Raw genomic sequence first — 19,602 nt, 5'->3', positions numbered from 1 at the left:
GTGGCTCCTTCTGTGCTGAATCATTCTATGATTCTACATTTGAAAACAAATTCTACAGCTGTGGCTGCTTGGCCATCTTTCGAGCTTTGTTACATGCCCAGCTCACACTAACGTGAGGGTATGTGGTGGCCGCCAGTTTGTTAGAAGCATTCCAGAATTAGTGGGTACTGGAAGGGATTGAGTGCTTCTTTCAACTTGATCCAACAATTGTAATTTAAGTTACCTTTATTTACTTGACGATAGGTCATCGACCTGAAATGTTAACTCTGTTTCTCTCTCCACAGATGCTGCCTGACTTGCTGAGAGTTTCCAGCATTTTCTGTTTCTACCTCAGATTTCCAGCATCCGCAGTATTTTGCTTTTGTTTTCATCTTTATTTATTCAGGATATCCATTGTATCATAGTAGGCCCATCGTGCCTGTGCTGGCTCTTTGAAAGAGTAATCTAATTGTTCCCATTCCCCTGCTCTTTCCCCGTAGCCCTGTAAATTTTTTCCCCTTCAAGTATTTATCTAATTCCCTTTTGAAAGTTATTATTATGAGGCAGTGCATTCCAGATCATAACAACTCGCTGCGTAAAATAAAAGTTTCCTCATGTCGTCTCTGGTTCTTTTGCCGATCACCTTAAATCTGTGTCCTCTGGTTACCGACCCTTCTGCCACTGGAAACAGTTTCTCCTTATTTACTCTATCAAAAGTGTTCATGATTTTGAACACCTCTATCAAATCTCCTCTTAACCTTCTCTGTTCTAAGGAGAACAACTCCAGCTTCTCCAGTCTCTCCACATAACTGAAGTCCCAGATGGTTAATTTGAACTAACCACCTGTTCTCAGTGTTGCTGTTCTCCTCCTTGTTATGGGGTTGCCACATGTAGATGTCAGTTAGCCTAACATCCATTGTGGGGTGAGGAATGCTTGGCAACATTTTACAGGATGCTATCAATTGTTAAAGAGTGGAAAAACCATAACAACTAGTTAAAATGGATTTGGAAACAATAGGTTGGAATCTGTTGGAATTCTTTGAGGACGGAATCAACATGGGTTTTCAAAAGGCATGTTAAGATTCAAGGTTCATGGAATTAATGGCAAATTAGCTTGCTGGGCAGTAACCTGGATCAGTAGTAGTATAAGAAAGAAAAAAATTGCATTTATATCACGCATTTCATGGCCTCAGGACGTCCCAATGTGCTTCTCAGCCAATGAAATACTTTCGAAGTGCAGTCACTGTTATAAAGCAGGGAAACGTGGCAGCTCATTTGCGCACAGCAAGTGCAGTAAGCGAAGGGATGATAAATAATTTTTTTTTTGGTGGTCAGGCGTTTGGTGGGGGGGGCGGGGGGAAGGAAGTTCTGCAGCGATCTGTTCTGCAGCACCTGTTCTTCATAGACAATGTGGCGAAAGGGTACCTCTGTATGATTTTCTGATGACACTAAACCTTGTGGCCAGGTGATAAACTTTCAAGGAGACTGGTAGTATTCAAAGAGAACTTTCAACTTCAGCGTCAATGGGAAGGAAATGTGGTTAAGGTGTATAATATGGGCAATCCGATACAGCCAGCATTACATCCCTGTCAGAATTGAAAGTTCTGCCCAAGGTCCATTAACTGGATGGGCTAAGAAATGTCTGATGGATTATTTAAGAGGATAAATACAAGGTTCTGCACATTGGAACGGGTAACATGAGGTGTGTACGCCAGGAAGGGATGATACTTTAGAATTTCCTATTAGCAAAATTAATGAGTAATCAAAGAAGTTTTTGTTGTGATTATTGAATTGTTCACCAAAACTTTGTGTCAATATGAGGTTAATCAAATACTAAGATACCTGAAGGGCATTTGATTAAAAATCAGGAAGAGTTATACTGATTTTGTACAGATTATCAGCTAGGCTGCAATATTGTGGAGCAGGTTTGGCACCATACTTCCGAGAGGTATTGATGTGTTAGTAATAACTAGGTGCAGGGAGTGGGGGGGGGGGGAGGGGGGAGGAGGAAGATGAGAGATAAGGAGAAACTCTCTGGAGATTAGTAAATTGGTACAGTCCATGATAAGGCAATGGTCTGCAGAAAGAACAAGCTGGATGGGGCGAAACCTGTTTTCATTCTTTTGCTTTATTATGTTTGCTATAAAAGGAGGAAGCTCTATTTCGATGTAGACCGCTCCATTCTTCTTGATTCAAAAGGGTTTTATGAGTCTAACAAAATACCAGACAACCAGAGTTCTCACATCAACTCTCCTGAAAATATAATTAGCCAAATAGAAAGGGTTACTCTGCATCGGGGAGAGAATAAAAATATGATCATTAGTTCCCTGGAATGTAAGGGGTCATGGATCAGCACGGATTCTGCTTTCTAATTCACTACAGAAAGTCCTACATTCAACCTTTCTTACTCTGTAGTGATTTGTATTGGCAATGGCCCAAGGGATTTTACCAAGTAATATGTACAACATGGAGACAGATTTGAATGGCAGTGCAATAATACTGCATGTTCGTGGCAACTTGTATATAGTTTTCCAATCTTAGCCGTATAATCACAACCCCACCCCCAGGCACAGATAGTTTTACAATCATTATCAAACATAGTATGTATAATAACCTGTCACTACTTAAATACTCTAACAGAAAAGTAACAATATAAAAGAGCATTTCCAATCGCGTATAACCAGTTAGTCCCATTTATAGATAATAAAAGGTATCTTATTAAATTACAGGCATTCAATGTTAATACATATGGATAATGGATAAATGCTTCAACATACAACCCAATGATATAGGTGGGCTGATGTACAAGTAGCGTCTGATTAGTAATTAAACTGAATTTAACTCAAAGTTTAACTTTAATGTCTCAAGAACAAAATAAACGCGAGTCCTGATTTTTGCTGTGCCTATTTAGTTTGGCAGCTGTGATTAATTTAGCTATGAATACAGAGTATATCAAAATTCATAAATAGTCACAAAGCATTCTACGGAGGCACTGAGCAGCACCAGGTTAATGGGGCAACATCTAACCCAGCTACCCTTCCAGATTACTCCTGCAGTTCTAGCGCAGTGCTGAGAGCCAGAAACTCAACAGTTAACAAAAGACGCACATCACCTAAACAGAACTCCTATCGAGGTCCAGCTAGAATAACAGAGACCTACCTGTGGTGGATGTGTCTATCTGCTGGGCAGCCATTCTTTCAGTTACTCAGGCTCCAAGACTTTTGGGAATATTTTTTTTTAAGTTCTGAGTGATCTCTACATGTCATAAGACTCCTGCGTAAATAAAGCAGCAACGTGTCATTTTATTAAATATAAAAAAGGAGTTTCCAGAGGCATTGAACACAACATTAGAAAACCAGAACAAGAATAGTACAATCCAATAGCTAACTACGTTTGCAAGAAACAAAATGCACATTGGTCTGAACTGTTAGACACTGCAGGGACTGCCAGTAATAGGCATTGGTTATTATCCTGTTTCCCGAAAAATCTTTTTTTTTGGTGCATACAATCGATTTCAAATCAGGTTAAATAGCAGTCAGTGATATTTATTTTTAAGCTGGAAATCCGTTATCTGGTAACAAATCAAGGTAAAAAATGTTTTAGAAATATACAATAGGAAAGGACAAGCTTTCCCCAGTCACCAACACACCCTCATATTGGTTCTCAAGTTCGCTCAGCACGACCATTCGCATTATAATAAAATCTCAAAGTCTTTCTTATCCTTTGTTCCTCTGGAAATTGGTGCTGGGAGTTATAAAAGTCTGTTGTAATAACTCTTAATCCAATTATTTGAGTTTCATTATTTACGATCACAGTGAGAGATGAGTTAAAAAAGCAATTTAAAAAGGTGAATGGATCCAAGAGCGACATAATATATCAACTAGCATTATATTAAAAGGACTACTGGTGTCTGTTTGGCTCAGTTGGTCACACTCTTTCCTTTGTTAGAAGGTTTAAACCCCCCTCGAGGACGGGGGAGCCCACCATTTAAGTAACTGCCATATTTAGCCTACATAACATTCACTAAATTTCAAAATGCAACTGAGGAGGGAGGTGGGGAGAATGAAGAATAAGAGGTAGATTTACATCTTCACCACCTGGGTGGTGTTTCCATACTTGTCCCATTATCACTTCCTGACGGGGCGGATTTCAATTGGAATGAAGATCAACAGCTTTTATAAAGGACGGGCGATCAGCTGTCAGATTGGCGCCAAGGCAGTGAAGGCAAAACCCTACCTCTAAATCTGCTCCCATAAATTGGAGGCGAGTGTGAAATGGACACATGCCTAACCCCAATCTTATTTTTGTCATGTTATGTTTCAAATCCCCAAAACTTGCCTCTGGTGACGCCCCCTCAACTCTTTACCGAAAATTGCACCTCTGCTTCAACAATAAGTACTTGCATTCATATAGTGCTTTCAACACAGAGAAACATCCAGAAATGTAATCAAAAAATGGACTTACTTGTATGTAATCAAAAAAAGTATTTAGTCGTGGGAAGCACTTTGATGTCTGAGAGACAAGGGGCTCGATTTTCACACCCGCAATCGGGTGCGTTCGTGGTGGGGGGGCTGCGAAAATCTGGGATTCCCGGGGCGGGCTGGGAGCCCGGCTCCAACCCACCCACTTCTGGGTTCCCCACTGACGCGCTGACATGCACGCTCAGTCCCCGCATGTGGGACTCCCGCCGGCAGGTAATTGAACAGGTACTTCAGGCTGTTTACAGACCTGATTGACCTGTTATTCTAGCAGGAATGGGATTTTGCAACTGACTGGGACTGTTTCCCGTACTGGGGGAAACACTCCCAGTTCAAATGGACGAGTTGCAGCCATCAGCCTGTGGCAGCTGCAAAGGTCCATTTGACAGGTGGTGGGGGGGACCCTCACTCATTGCAGGAGGCCACTCTGTCACTTGGGACAAAGTTTGGCCTCCACCACCCTCCTCCTAACAATAAAATTCACCAACTTTCAAACTTACCCCGGTGTCCAGACACATTTACCTACCTTGCGGTCCCCCTCAGATGTATATCTTCCGGATGGGGGCTGCCGTAGCTGCAGTCATGACCTCCTCGGAGGGCGAGCAGCATCACCAACCTCGCCGGCCACGCCGTCCACCTCTGACACGTGGAGCTCCACAACAGTGCTGTGACACATCCACCTGCACAGCAGGAGGGAGGGCAACCGCAGAGAGAGATGCGTCACAGAGGGCACTACCCTCGCCACAGGGTCCACAGACCGAGGCTCAGCTTCCTGGACCTCTCTGAGCAGCAGTGCACACGGAGGCTCAGAGTCACTCGACATGGACATCTGCAGCCTCCTTCATGCCGAGCTGCTCCCGGCTGGCCCGAGCACCATCTTCTTACCTGTCGCTCTCAAAGTCACCACTGCCCTCAACAACTTCTCCTCCGCATCCTTCCAGGGTGCCACCGGGGACATCGCCAACGTCTCTCAGTCGTCTGCACAAAAGAGCCCTGCAAATACACCTACACCCACTCTGCAGAGACACAATGGGTGGCATCAGTTGTGGGTCTTCGTTGTGATCCTCAGGAAAGGGCATTATTGCACAAACCAGACAAGATTCACAAAGACGTGGCAGTATTGGTGCCAATATAATATGTAATGTGAGTTGATCAGAAATTAAACATAAGTAAAAACCATGACAAACCCTCAAACACCCTTGTGCATCCCCTTCATGCTCACGACACGTTTGCCTTACGCTTCCTACTGCACATATGTGATGCATGCCCTGTGGCTGCAGCACAGGTAGTGGCAGGTTGAGTGAGGCTGACCGTGAAAGAGATGCACGAGAGGGTGAGTATGAGATAGAGCCATGAGATTGTATGAGGATTGGGTTGAGTGGTAGTGGTGGGATGAGTACTGGCGAGGTGAGTAAGTGCAGGGAAGATGAGGATGAGGTTTGAGTGGGTGTGAGGAGTGATGTGACAGAGTAGTGTTGGCTGTGCAGAAGGAGATGTGGGGTGGGGGCGGTGATGTGGCAGACGGAGTGTAGGGGAATGAGTAAGTGTACTCACTTTGGCTGACCTACTTAGGTCATTGCAGCGCCTCCTGCACTGAATGCAGGTGGGCGATATGTTGGTGGTGCAGGTGACCTCCTCTGCCACCTCGAGCCAGGCCTTCTTGGTGGCAGAGGCATGCCGCTTCCTCCCGCCTGCCGGGGAGGAAGATCTCTGTCCTCCCCCTCCTCCTCACCCCATCCAATAAGAGCTGGAGTGAGGCATCATTAAACCTGGGAGCAGCCTTCCCCCTGGGCTGCTCCATGCTGTAATTTTTCCTATTTTTTGCAGCATCAGTCAGTGGAGGACTGCCCCTTTAAATAGGGCTACTCCAGCTGACAGACCTTACTGCACATGCGCAGTCCGCCCGCTGCGCAGCTTAGCAGCGGGGAACCCGGAAGACCAGGTAAGTGGATCCAATCAGCCTGCGATTGCGCGCGGAGCAGACTGATTTCACCGGGCGCGTTACCCACGCGCCCAATTGACCCCCCCGCCGCGAACCCGCCGCCATGGTAATATCGGGCCCAAGGAATTTGTTCGCCTTCAGAACCACAGATAACCAATGGTACTTGGACAGAGCAACATCTCCATCCATAGGGAGATTTGAAGAGTCACCATTTTGCAACTCCAACAGTGTACAGTGCCAGGCTACGTGTCGAACTGCATATCAGGTGCATTCCAGGTGACACGAGGACAGACAAAGCCAAGTTAATATTTCCCTCTGTATATATCATCATTAGTACAGTTTTAGTATGATTGCAGATATAAAGTTATATATGACTTCAATTAGATTGACAGTACTGACATCGTCCACAGCTGTTGCTTTCACATTCTCTGTATGTATTGTTTGCTGTTCTTCAACGAGTGTAACCTGACGTATATAACAACATAAGAAATAGGAGCAGGAGTAGGCCATCCTGCCCCTCGAGCCTGCTCCGCCATTCAACAAGATCATGGCTGATCTTCTACCTCAATGCCATTTTCCTGCACTATCCCCATATCCATTGATGCCTTTAATATCTAGAAATCAATCCATCTCTGTTTTGAATGTACTCAATGACTGAGCCTCCACAGGCCTCTGGGGTGGACAATTCTAAAGATTCACCACCCTCTGAGTGAAAAAATGTCTCCTCATCTCAGTCCTAAATGGCCTGCCCCTTATTCTGAGACTGCGACCCCTGGTTCTAGACTCCCCAGCCAGGAGAAACATCCTCCCTGCATCTACCCTGTCGAGCCCTGTAAGAATTTTGTATTTTCAACGAGATCACCTTTCATTCTTCTAGAGAATACAGGCCTAGTCTACTCAATCTCTCCTCATTCGACAATCCCGCCATCCCAGGAATCAGTCTGGTGAACCTTCGTTGCACTCCCTCTATGGCAAGTATACCCTTTCCTAGGTAAGGAGACCAAAACTGTACACAGGTGCGGTCTCACCAAGGCCCTATATAATTGCAGTAAGACATTTTTACTCTTGCACTCAAATCGTCTTGTAATAAAGGCAACATACCATCTGCCATCCTAATTGCTTGCTGCACCTGCATTTTAGCTTTCAGTGACTCATGTACAAGGACACCCAGGTCCCTTTGAACATCAACATTTCCCAATCTCTCACCATTTAAAAAATACTCTGCATTTCTGTTTTTCCTACCAAAGTGGATAACTTCACATTTTTCCACATTATATTCCATCTGCCTTGTTCTTGCCCACTCACTTAGCCTGACCATATCCTCTTGAAGCCTCTTTGCATCCTCCTCACAACTCACATTCCCACCTAGTTTTGTGTCATCAGCAAACTTGGAAATATTACATTTGGTCCCCTCATCCAAATCATTGATATAGATTGTGAATAGCTCTAAGATGTTAACTTCTCAAAGAATGAGGAAACAAAATGTTTCTTGCATCTTTGTTTAATGTAAACATGATTATCTCTCTTCCTCATTCCACATTCTCAATCAATGACCGAGAAGCCAAGTTGGTGTCCATTTCTAATTTGGCTTTTAAACAAAGATGGGTTTTTGTCTTGCTCAGTTAATGTTTTAACAAAAGTTCCTTGAACTGGCAAACATTGAAACTTTTAAAAAAACATTTTAAAAAAAGAACAAATTCAAAGGACTTTGGAACACCAGGTGCAATGAAATACAATAGGACGAGAAGTGGGAGCATTTTATGGATAAATAGAGTTGCTAATTAAATGAGGATCTTGCCTGTGAGTTTAATTTTCACTTTAAACTTTCACTTGTGATTTTGTTGGGGGTTTAAATTTTTTTTTAAAATTTAAATAAAAGCCAGTTTTCTGCAATAGTGGTGTTACTTTCTTATTTTGTTTAAAATATCTTTAGATCAAAAATGTTTACAAGGTGATTTATAATAGTAAGTGTACATAGCTAGGAGCATTTTTTTTCCCTAGTCTGCTTCCTGGCAAAGCTCGTTGGAGTACAACACTCAACAGCTGTAATTTAGGTCTTGGCCTTGGCTCGGTGAGTAGCACTATTACCTTTGAGTCAGGAGGCCATGGGTTCAAAGCTCCACTCCAGAGACTTGAGCATGTAGTCTGAACCAACACATCAGTGCAGTACTGAGGGAGTGTTGCACTGTCGGACGTACCATCCTTTGGGTGAAATATTACACCCAGGCCCCGTCTGCCTGTCTCAGGTGGACGTAAAAGATCCCATGGCACTATTGAAGAAGAGCAGGGGAACTCTCCCAGTGTCTTGACCAATATTTACTCCTCAAACATCATCACCAGAACAGATTATCTGGCCATTATGCCTTGCTGTTTGTGGATCCTTGCTGTGCGCAAATTGGCTGTTGCATTTCCCTACATTACAACAGTGACTACACTTCAAAAGTACTTCATTGGTTGTAAAGTGCTTTAGGACGTCCTGAGGTCATGAAAGTTGCTATATAAATGCAAGTCTTTCTTTCTTTGTGGAAGTGCAAGCTCTTTCATTATTTAATTTCTCTGTCTGCTTTTATAGGGAATGGGAACACAGCCCACTCTGACCGCCCCTCTCCTCCACCACCCCCACCCCCCAACCGGCCTAAAAGAAGTAATATTCACCTGTCGGAAATGTAATTAAGAAGATAAAGCACTTTTTTTTCAGACTAGGCGATATTCTGTACACTTTTCTAATTATGTTTCCAGTTTAGGAGTTCAGAGAATATGTTAAACAGGTAGAAGCAAAAAAAAAGAAACTGCAATGACTAGAAATCTGAAATAAGAACAGAAAATGCTGAAAGTATAACAGTGGGTCAGTCAAAATTAGGTAAAAAGCAAAGACAGGTTAAGGCCTTCAGGTGTATAAGCTTCAGGATACACACACCCCAAGCTTCAAAACCATCCTTTCCTTTTACAGAGGCTAGCGGCTTGCTATATATTTCCAACTTTTATTTCCCAGTTTGTTAAATAGCTAGCTTTCCCAAAGTGACAACCTGCTTCCTGTCTGGTTTCCTGGACCGTGAATGGGAGAGATCCGGGAATAGAAACACTCGCAGCTCCAGGCAGTGACCCAGACAAAGGTCAGGAGCATCTCCGATTCAGCCGGTTGCACATGGTTTCCGATGAGAGACAGGGGTCAATGGTAATGGGCGACATCTATTCAGCGAACAGGGTTTGGGGATTGAAGTTTCACTCTTAAATTGTGCAGAGAGCATAAATTTAAAAAATGCTGAAGCTGGAGTTTTGGGAATGACCAAGTTTTTCACGGAACAGAAGGACCAACACCCTCACTGATTACATAGAATTTACAGCACGGAAACAGGCCATTCGACCCAACTGGCCTATGCTGGTATTAATGCTCCACATGAACCTCCTCCCACCCCTCTTCATCTAACCCTATCAGCATATCCTTCTATTCTTTTCTTCCTCATCCATTTATCTAGCTTCCGCTTAAATGCATCTATGCAATTCGCTTCAACTACTCCATCAGGAAGCAAGTTCCACATTCTAACCACTCTCTGGGTAAAGAAGTTTCACCTGAATTCCTTAACGAATTTATTAGTGACTATCTTATATTTATGACCCCTAGTTTTCGACTCCCCACAAGTGGAAACATTTTCTCTACGTTTACCCTATCGAACCCCTTCATAATTTTAAGGACCACTATCAGGTCACCCCTCAGCCTTCTCTTTCCTAGGGAAAAGAGCCCCAGCCTATTCAGTCTTTCCTGTTCAATTATAACCTCTCAGTTCTGGTATCATCCTTGTAAATCTTTATTGCACCTTTTCCGGTACCTCTATATCCTTTTTAAGAAGTGGAATAAACACAAATATTTGATTTTGCCATTTTAGTCAAGTTATGTTAGAAAACAAAAACATGGAATGAGGACCCAATCCTAATCAATTAATTATTTAAAATGCATACAGAGGTTTAGACTCAGTGTGAATACATTTTGCAGGCCATTCTTCCCATTGTACGCACCAATGTTAAATATTCAACCACCTTACAGTATTATCTGGGTAGTATCACACATAGTAATGACGAAGTAGATCTGAACTGCTGTGGTATTGTATTTCTACAGCTCCTCTAAGGTACATGGAAATAATGTGGGTAAACATATTTACAGTAGCATACTGTACGTGTGACAACTTTTCTGTAGACTTAGCTTCTGTCACTGTCACCGAGAGCTAGCTCCGGTCTCCAGTGAATGCACGGAGCCTTATCTGAACAGTGAGTGAGCTCTGTTAAACACACAACTGAAATAGCTCATTTCTTTCTTGCCAGCAATGTATAACTGTTTGATGTGACCTTCCATTAATAAAGAATACAGAAGAGAGAATGAAAAACTGCTGCTGTCAGAGAACACGGACTTAAAAAGTTCACTGGTGCAAAACGTGAGAACAGTTTGTGAGAATGAAGTGTCTTCGGGTCTTCTGGTACATTGGGCAGTCAGCTATTCAATGAGTGCAGTCGCCCAGCATGTTGGTAACTGAGACACGTGCAATCCTCCCTAGTTAGTTGCAATACATACTAAAGCTTTATGCCGGAACTTTATTCCATTTACAGCGTGAAAGAACAATCTATCAGAGACTCTTAATGAGGAGAAGAGGTGGAGGGGCAGAGGGGTTTAGAGAGAGAATTCCAGAGTGTTGGGCCTAGGCAGCTGAAGGCATGGCCTTTGGTTAGCGCCAAGTACACTTAAAATTTAAGTGCACTATTTGATCAGAGCACAGGTGGTGGGATACAGAAAAGCCAAATCCCAATGGCTTTTTAAAATGGTGGAGAATGGGTAGATATTGTGCAGAGTTTTGCTATGTTCTCTTTGGAAGTTAAAGAGTGAAATTTTACAGAATGTTAAATAGGTGAGTAGAATCCATCATAGGGAGAGGGGGCAATGGTCTGTAGGAGTGGGTTAATGGGTTAATCCATTGTTCCTACTTTAGATTTACCACAAGTGTGGAAAGACTGAACAGAAGAAATGATAAATTAATCCCAAGTAAATTTCAGATGGTTTCTGGGATATCTAAACGTTGGAACAGATTACACATTTGCTGCATTTTTTAATGTTCTTGGAATATGGGCAACACTGGCAAAGCTGCATCCATTACCCACTCCTAGTTATGATGTGGAGATGCCGGTGATGGACTGGGGTTGACAATTGTAAACAATTTTACAACACCAAGTTATAGTCCAACGATTTTTATTTGAAATCTACAAGCTTTCGGAGGCTTCCTCCTTCCTGAGGAAGGAGGAAGCCTCCGAAAGCTTGTAGATTTCAAATAAAAATCGTTGGACTATTACTTGGTGTTGTAAAATTGTTTACAATTGCCACTCCTAGTTGCCTTGTTTAGAGTGAATGAGTGAACCACATAATGTGGGACATGTAGGCCAGACCAGGGAGGGGCAGCAGGTTTCCTTCCCAGAAGGACATTAGTGAACCAGTTGGGTTTTTACAAGAATCAGCAGCTTCTATTGTCCTTTTATAATTACCTGATTTACTGAATTCAATTTCAAATTTACCAAAGTGGGATTTGAACTCACAACCTTTACATTACTACCGCAATCACTAAGTTACACCAAGACTTTAGCTTTTAATCCCCATTAAAAAAACAAACTTCTTTCAGTGCACCCAGCACATCGAAAGATGTCCTGGAGTCCACCAACTACCTCCCCCGATAGAACCACATATAGATAAACTCCAGACCAGTTAACACAATATACTCAAATATACTCAGCTTGGAAGGTTTACACAACTTCTCTTCAGTCCCTTGCACTGCAGTCTCTTCTTGCTTCCATATGAACTGAAAATATTGGAAAAACTCCAGTTAAACACTAAAAATGAAAGCCAGCTAGTCAGTCACCCAGCTCATTGTCTCAATCTACGGGTACATTTATACTGCAACTTTGGCATTGCAGAGAAGCGGTTTCCATTCGGAGTGGCCCCAACGTTGTAGTCTATCTCCAGAGCTTGGTCCAGAGCTCTGGAGTGGAGCCGTGTGAGATCCCCCCCTCCCCTGCAGGAGGCTGTCCCTTGAATTTGACACCACACAGTATAACTTCCAGTGCAAGTTCAAACCAGGTTTAGAAAGTGTTCGGGGGTCTTTTAAACCTCCTGGATATTTTATTAAAAACTTACCCAATGCATATTTAAATACATTGAAAGAGTGCAGGTTGCATAAACTAGGCTTGTATTCCCTTCAGTGCAGAAGATTAAGGGGTGATCTAATTGAGGTGTTTAAGGTGATTAAAGGATTTGATAGGGTAGATAGAGAGAAAGTATTTCCTCTGGTGGGGAAGTCCAGAACAAGGGGGCATAACCTTAAAATTAAGCTAGGCTGTTCAGGGGTGATGTCAGGAAGCACTTCTTCACACAAAAGGTAGTGGAAATCTGGAACGCTCTCCCCCAAAAGTTGTTGAGGCTGGGGGTCAATTCAAAATTTCAAAACTGAGATTGATAGATTTTTGTTAGATGAGGGTATTAAGGGTTACGGAACCAAGGCAGGTAAATGTAGTTAAGATACAGATCAGCCATGATCTAGTTGAATGGTGGAACCGGCTCGAGGGGCTGAATGGCCTACTCCTGTTCCGATGTTCCAAGGTGATCTTAACTATAGTATCAAATATTTAAACTAAATGGCAGGGCACAGAGCTCCGGGTCTGTGTGTACGCAATGAATGCGAAGCTTTCTCCCGGATCTGACAGTCTGAGTCACAGTCAGGCAACACAAAACAGGACACTGCAGGCTGCAAATGGATGCTGGAAGTACCAATCTGAGATCAACAGTTACGATGTAACCATACCCTTCGGAGAAAATTGAAACACTTCAATTCAGATATACGTGTAACGTTTTGCTTCAGGCTGTCCCAAGGCTTTATCTCCAATACTGAAGAATTGGAACATGATATTGAAGCAAAGTGTAGAGAAATTCTTCATATTATCAATCAGTTCACTATCAAAGTGGGAAGAGTTGAAGCTTGTGCTTGGATATTGCTACTAGGAAGAAAGCTGTCCAGGGTGTTACATAAATGATTACAAGATTTCCTCCAATGAACTGGTTTGTTTCTGTCAGCAGTGTTAAAATGGTTCCTATTACGGGTTGTCACATTAGCTGTCAACATCTGGATAGATAACTTCTGCCAACATACAAAAAAAATTAATTAAATAACAAAGAATTTGACACTTCACTAGTGGACCTCTCTGGGAATTGCCGATGTCTTCTATATTAGGAAATAGGTGGTGGAATGAAGGAAGTCTCCAGGCTAGAGGGTATCATCTCGGGAGTAATAATAGTGGAGTGGGGGAAGAAGGGATCTGACTGGCTGTGACAGCACACACTATTAAAGCTTTAGTGGCTAAAAGATACCAGGTTAGGTCAGTGCTGAGTCAGGCAGAGACTGCATTTGGAGCCAGGACGAACAGGGCGAGACAGAGAGGTGGAACCCCAGCATGTTGCAATTCTTGGAGGGGAGGGGAGGGGAAAGGCTGATTGGGTGGAAAGCTGGCAGTACAAGAGGGAAAAAATAGGGAAGACCATAAAAATAACAAAAAAAGCTAAAAATATAAGTTTTTAAAAATGGCTCCCTTATGTGTCTATTCAAGGGATCCAATTGGTCCATGTTGAGAGACGCCAATCATCACTACGGTATTACAGATTCACAATCAATGTTTTTAATACAGACAAATATACTTTAAATTAACAGTTTGCCCAGGAGTGACTTCCATTAGTGCAAAGATACTATTAATTTCATATTACACATAATAGATTATGAGAGCAATTACAGCTGCAAACTTATCAGGGAATTTAACTGACGTCAAAGCACACAAGCAAAGCTGCAGCAATTCGTAACAGTCATCTGAATCCCAAGATTAGATTACAGCTTAGATTTTTTTTTGATACCCTCATGAAACGATTTTCCAATCTTTATTTTCCCTAGTATCTCTCCACCTGCTGTTGGGAGGGTAGACAAGTGACTGTGAGCAGGCTGCTCGAGCACATATTCCAGAAGGTCAGCAGCTCATCAGTGAAGGCAAGGCAACACACTCTCCCCACCCCCTGGCACATCACAATGATCCTATAACTCTGAGGGGCACAGGATGTTTCTTGACTTTTAAATAACAATTACCATGATTTGCATGGTAGCATACTATAGACTACAGTTTAGCAACGAACCTCCCGTGGCATTGCTCACGGTGAGCCGGATGATATGGTTAAAGTTTATGAGAGATGTGGCGAGAGACAATGAAAGAAGGATCTTGCATTTATATCGTGCCTTTCATGACCTCAGGACGTCCCAAAGTGCTTTACAGCCAGTGAATTACCTTTGAAGTGTAGTCATGGAGGGGGTTGGGGGGGTGGGTGGAGAGGGGGAAGTAATGACTGCCTCATTTACTCATTAGTAACAGTGTATTGGTTATTCTGTTACGTGGAGAACAAGTCGGCTATTGCCATGTTCACCATATCACACCTCCTAAGAGAGTGACAATGTCCCATAAACACTGACGAACCCTCGCAGACTGCAGAATGACGACAGTCAATAATAGAAGGTTTTTTAAAACATATTACCAGTGGGTTTCTCAATCAAAAAGTAATTGTCTTTTGAGGTACAGAAATCTGATCCTACAAGTAAAAGGGGGTTGATACAAAACCATTATTAGCAATGCGTTTGCTGATCTTTGGTACCAGTGACTTGAGACAAAGGATGTTTATAAGTTGGAATATCAGATTTCTTGTACTTTCTCAGCACCTTTGCAAAAAGTCAAATTTAAAATAGCTAAAGATAATGGTCTTTCGCAAAGTATCCCTTGTGGGTGTCAGATTTTAAATATCAGGATTTCCTCTTTTGATCAGTGTACTTTTTAAACCACTTTGCTGAGACTCTATTTCGATAGGTGTGTTAACTCACAGGTCATTTGCTTGTCCACACAGATAGAGATACTGGGCAGGACCCTCTAACTGCTACAGGCATAGAAACCTTAACATCCAAATAAATACCAAATTTTAGAACCCATGAGTTTTATTTATGTATTTATTTATCCCTGGATCAGCAGAGAATTACACACTAGCTCATCGTAGTTATGGGCCCTAAAATTGCACTGTGCGATAATTAATGGCCCAGAATTTGCTGGAGTGAGGCATCTCGCGGCACGTCCCGTAAGTTGGATTTTTGTCCTCACCCTTCAGCTCGAAATTTTTTTGTGCTGCAAATTGCTGGAAGTGTGAATTGATAATGGGGCATCCAGGACCTTGGTGAATGATGGGACAAGCCTACCTCCTTAACCAATGAAACTTAAGGATTGAGAAAGAAACAGAAGACTGGCGGAGAAGGAAATTGGGTGAAATAGAGTAAAATTAGATACAGAAAGAGAAATAAAGAGAGCGAAAGAAAGTTTGGATTAAGAGAAAAAAAATAAGAAAAAAAGTGTAAATTTTAAATTTTAAAAGTCTTGAGGAACAATTTACTACCTGTAGGAATGAGACTCCACAGTTTCAATTGTTCCCTTTCTGGGCCGGAGAAGTTGAGTGGCAGCAACATAAATCTCATCATTAAAAGGGTCCTTACACATGGGATACCAGCCCTAACTTTCTTGTTTTAACAGCGCAAATGCAGCAATTTCTTGAAATTCATGGGGAAGTTGTTGATGAGTGCCTGTTTTCGCGAGCTGCACAAATCATCCCGCAATTGGTTGCGATTCACAACTCATGGGATATCACTTCCTCGCAAAAAATTGTTGGGTTTTTTTACACACTAATAACAGCATGCGCATTAAACTCACCATTATTTACCCAGCAAATTCTGGGCCAATGTGTTTGTTTGATATTCCCCTCTCCACTATTTTAGCAAAGGCATTAACCTATTTATTTTAAATGAGTTAAAGCCGCCACTAGAATAGTAGAGAGAGAAATTTCAGACAGACACATTAAGCATTTGTATACTGGTACGGTACATTGTTTAACTTCAGGGCTATGCTGTTTAACTGTGCTCCTGGCACACCTGGGATCACACTGTAAACTGGGAGTTAAAAGGATTATTTTTCCCCCCAATTAATATAAACGATGCTCGAACACTTGTTCAGTTAAAGTTAGTGACGGTCGCATTTTTGGACACACCACTAGAGCGGCAACATTTGCTCTGCCAACTCTACAGTGCATTAAGTCATAAACCCTGTGTGCCACCAGAGAGATTGTTAATATTAAAGTGGGTTTGCCTGGGACAAATCTCTTTTTAGTCAGTGATGAAGCAATCCTCTGCCATTGAAAGGGGGTAAAAAGGAACAAAAATGCTGTACAAAGTATCTTAAAGAATTACACATTCTGATCACAGACATAGCCACAATCACAAACTACTGCGTTTTAGCCAATATTTGTCATGTAGGATGGGATCTCACCCTCTGCTCCTCTAACTCTGGTCTATGTCTCTGGTCACTCCACCATCACTCGCAGAATCTTGAGCCACTCTGTAACTCTGTAATCCTCTCTCTCAACCATTCTGCTTTGTCACATCTTTTCCCCCACATCCAAATGTCTCCTCAGAACTTAACTCTTGGACCACACCTTCTAGGAAACTTCCCCTAACTCCTGTTCAGTGTCCAATTTCTCCCTCCATCTCCTGCCCCACGAAGTATTTTAGGAATATCTTACCACGTTAAAGGCACGACATATGTGCACATTTGTGCTAACCAAGAGAGTCACTCTTTAACTCAAAAGAATGAAACGATCGCATTTAACGCGGTAGCGTTTGGGGCAGCAGTTACACATGTAAACTACCTGCTTTGGTTCTGACGAAAGGTCTTCGACCTGAAACGATAACTCTGTTTCTTTCTCCACAGATGCCGCCTGGCGTGCTGAGTATTTGCAGCATTTTCTGTTTTTATTTCAGATTTCCAGCCGTCCGCAGTATTTTGCTTCTGACACAACTTGGACTATAACTTGGTGTTGTAAAATTGTTTACAATTGTCAACCCCAGTCCATCACCGGCATCTCCACATCACAAGTAAACTAGATATGGGATCAAGGCAATCTCCATTATAGAGATCTCCACCTCTTATATCTGGACTAATAACTGACGAAAATCACCTGGTCCACGCACGCAGTAGAAATGAAACATGTACTTACGGTGCTGTATAAACCGGCAGGACTGGGAGGGAGAGACGACAGGGCCAATTCACTAAACAGAGATATGTTGCGATGCATTTGCGGGTATACGAGTCCAAAGGAACCAGTAAACACACCAACACCGTGACATTTTAAAAATTGTTAACCCTTCCATCATCCTCCCCCCAAAAAAGGTTTACTTTAATCTAAACCAGTGTATAAATCCATCCGACAATGTTTTTACAATTGAGCTAAAGATAAGTTTGAGTCAGCTGGCAGAATACACTACCCACGCCTGGAAGTTATGCCGGTGGGAATTCGAAGCTGGTTGAACTTGTTCAGTATCGCTCTAGGGAGACCAATATCATATAAAGGAATGAGGACAGCACCACCCAATTTAATAAAGCCTGCTCGATTTAAACAGTTGTAAACAATTTTACAACACCAAGTTATAGTCCAACAAATTTATTTTAAATTAAATTCCACAAGCTTTCGGAGGCTTCCTCCTTCGTCGGGCGGATGGTGGAAATGATTGTGGAATTTAATTTAAAATAAAATTGCTGGACTATAACTTGGTGTTGTAAAATTGTTTACAATTGTCAACCCCAGTCCATCACCGGCATCTCCACACCATGGCTACCATCGATTTAAACAGGAAATTCGAGAGCCCTGGTTGGAAGGTAAATTACAGCCGATGTTGACAGTCCCATATCAAGTGGACGGTCTATTTTTTTTTTCATGTCTTCCCCTCTCTCAAGAATTTTTTTAAAAAAGCAGCACACATTCTGCAGCAATTGGGAGCTAGAAGCAGGCTGCGCTCACAAACAGCAAACTTTGGCGGCCACGGGGCTCTCCAACTAATATGACATTTTATTCAGAAGAGAGAAACAGAAATAAACACACCTACCTCCGGCCGCTGATCTCCAACACTGTCCTGGGCTTCTTCATATAAAAAGAGACCTCAATCCCATCTGCTGGGGGTAGGGGGTTTCAGCAGAAGTCAAAGTGGATCAGCTCCAAACACCGGACACACAAGTACTGATAGAGTTATCGAAAGGATATAGACCAGGGGACACTCGCTAAACTTCAACCGCTGACATCTTCTCAAAATAAAATCACAAAAGAATTTTTTTTTGCAAGATACAATTTTTTTTTTGATTATGGGGATAAAATAATGGGATTTTAACTTTTTTTTAAAAAAAAGCACCAATTTCCCAGATAGAAGGAACTTGTGGAGGAGTGAAGGTCCAGTGACAGTTCAGATTTACAAGTTACTGTTTGTGAAGTTAGGAGGAAAACTTCGCTGCAACTTTCCTCAAACGGGCTCTTTCCTTTCTCTTTACTGCAGCCGGTTCCTCGTTGGCTCTGCCTGATCCTGATCCTGCCCCTGCCCCTGTCCCTGTCCCCCGGATCCTGTCACTGACTCCATCCCTGCATTCCAGAGCTCAACAACCTCCACTCACTCCTCCCGAAACCATCTTCATTATAGCCACGGCAGAGAAAAAGGTGTCCCCCGGGTCCTAGAGCGTGTACGAAATCTAAGAGCTCATCGATATCGCAAGGATACAAACAAATTAACCCTTCCAGTGCTGCGACACTGTCGCTTTAGAGTATTGCAGCCCTAAAACATGATAATACTTGTTGCATGTGTTATATATGAAGAGTCTGCATAATAAACCATCCTCTACACAGTTTCTAATTGGCAGAATATTGAAAATAAAAACAGACCAATCTTTCAAATTGAACATCAGCAATCTCTAGCAAACATCTTTTCAGTCCTCCACATGTTCCTTCTATTGCGTGTTTGCGCTGTAAACTTAAAATAATTTTTGTTTTATAATTTGCTTTGCAAAGTACTGTGAATATAGAATTCAGAAGTATTTAATACACAAAAATCTTTCCATCAGGATTTACTTGCTGATTGTTCTGTTGTTTAACATAATTAGTCATTTATAATTTATTTTGATAAAGTGTGTGGGTGAATTTAATAATTGCATTTTTAAAATACTGTTTAATTTGCTTAAAGGAGGTCCCCCCCACCTCACAAGTTTAATAATTTCACCTGTTTTAAAAGCCAA

The 19,602-nt window shown here is 42.2% G+C and overlaps 1 protein-coding gene across 4 annotated transcripts in view; it reads right to left on the bottom strand.

Annotated features, from left to right (window-relative positions):
- LOC137326675 (tandem C2 domains nuclear protein) overlaps positions 1-18,979 on the bottom strand; it is a 56,315-nt gene extending 37,336 nt beyond the window's left edge. Inside the window, exons 1-3 of one of the 4 annotated variants that reach the window (XM_067991981.1) lie at positions 18,432-18,979; positions 12,169-12,233; positions 3,139-3,252 (exon numbers count right to left, since the gene is read on the bottom strand). In XM_067991981.1, coding sequence (XP_067848082.1) covers positions 3,139-3,172 — 34 coding nt within the window. In that variant the 5' untranslated portion in view covers positions 3,173-3,252; positions 12,169-12,233; positions 18,432-18,979. Of the gene's footprint in view, positions 1-3,138; positions 3,253-12,168; positions 12,234-17,545; positions 17,614-18,431 lie in introns of those variants that run through there. The other 3 variants (XM_067991982.1, XM_067991984.1, XM_067991985.1) reach the window with 3 other exon arrangements.
- Between the last annotated feature and the right edge of the window lie 623 nt (positions 18,980-19,602).

The sequence above is a fragment of the Heptranchias perlo genome, chromosome 10 (assembly GCF_035084215.1).
Source record: "Heptranchias perlo isolate sHepPer1 chromosome 10, sHepPer1.hap1, whole genome shotgun sequence".
Lineage (NCBI taxonomy): Eukaryota > Metazoa > Chordata > Chondrichthyes > Hexanchiformes > Hexanchidae > Heptranchias > Heptranchias perlo.
Note: the sequence above shows the minus strand (reverse complement) of the source record. Positions and strands in the feature narration are given on the sequence as shown.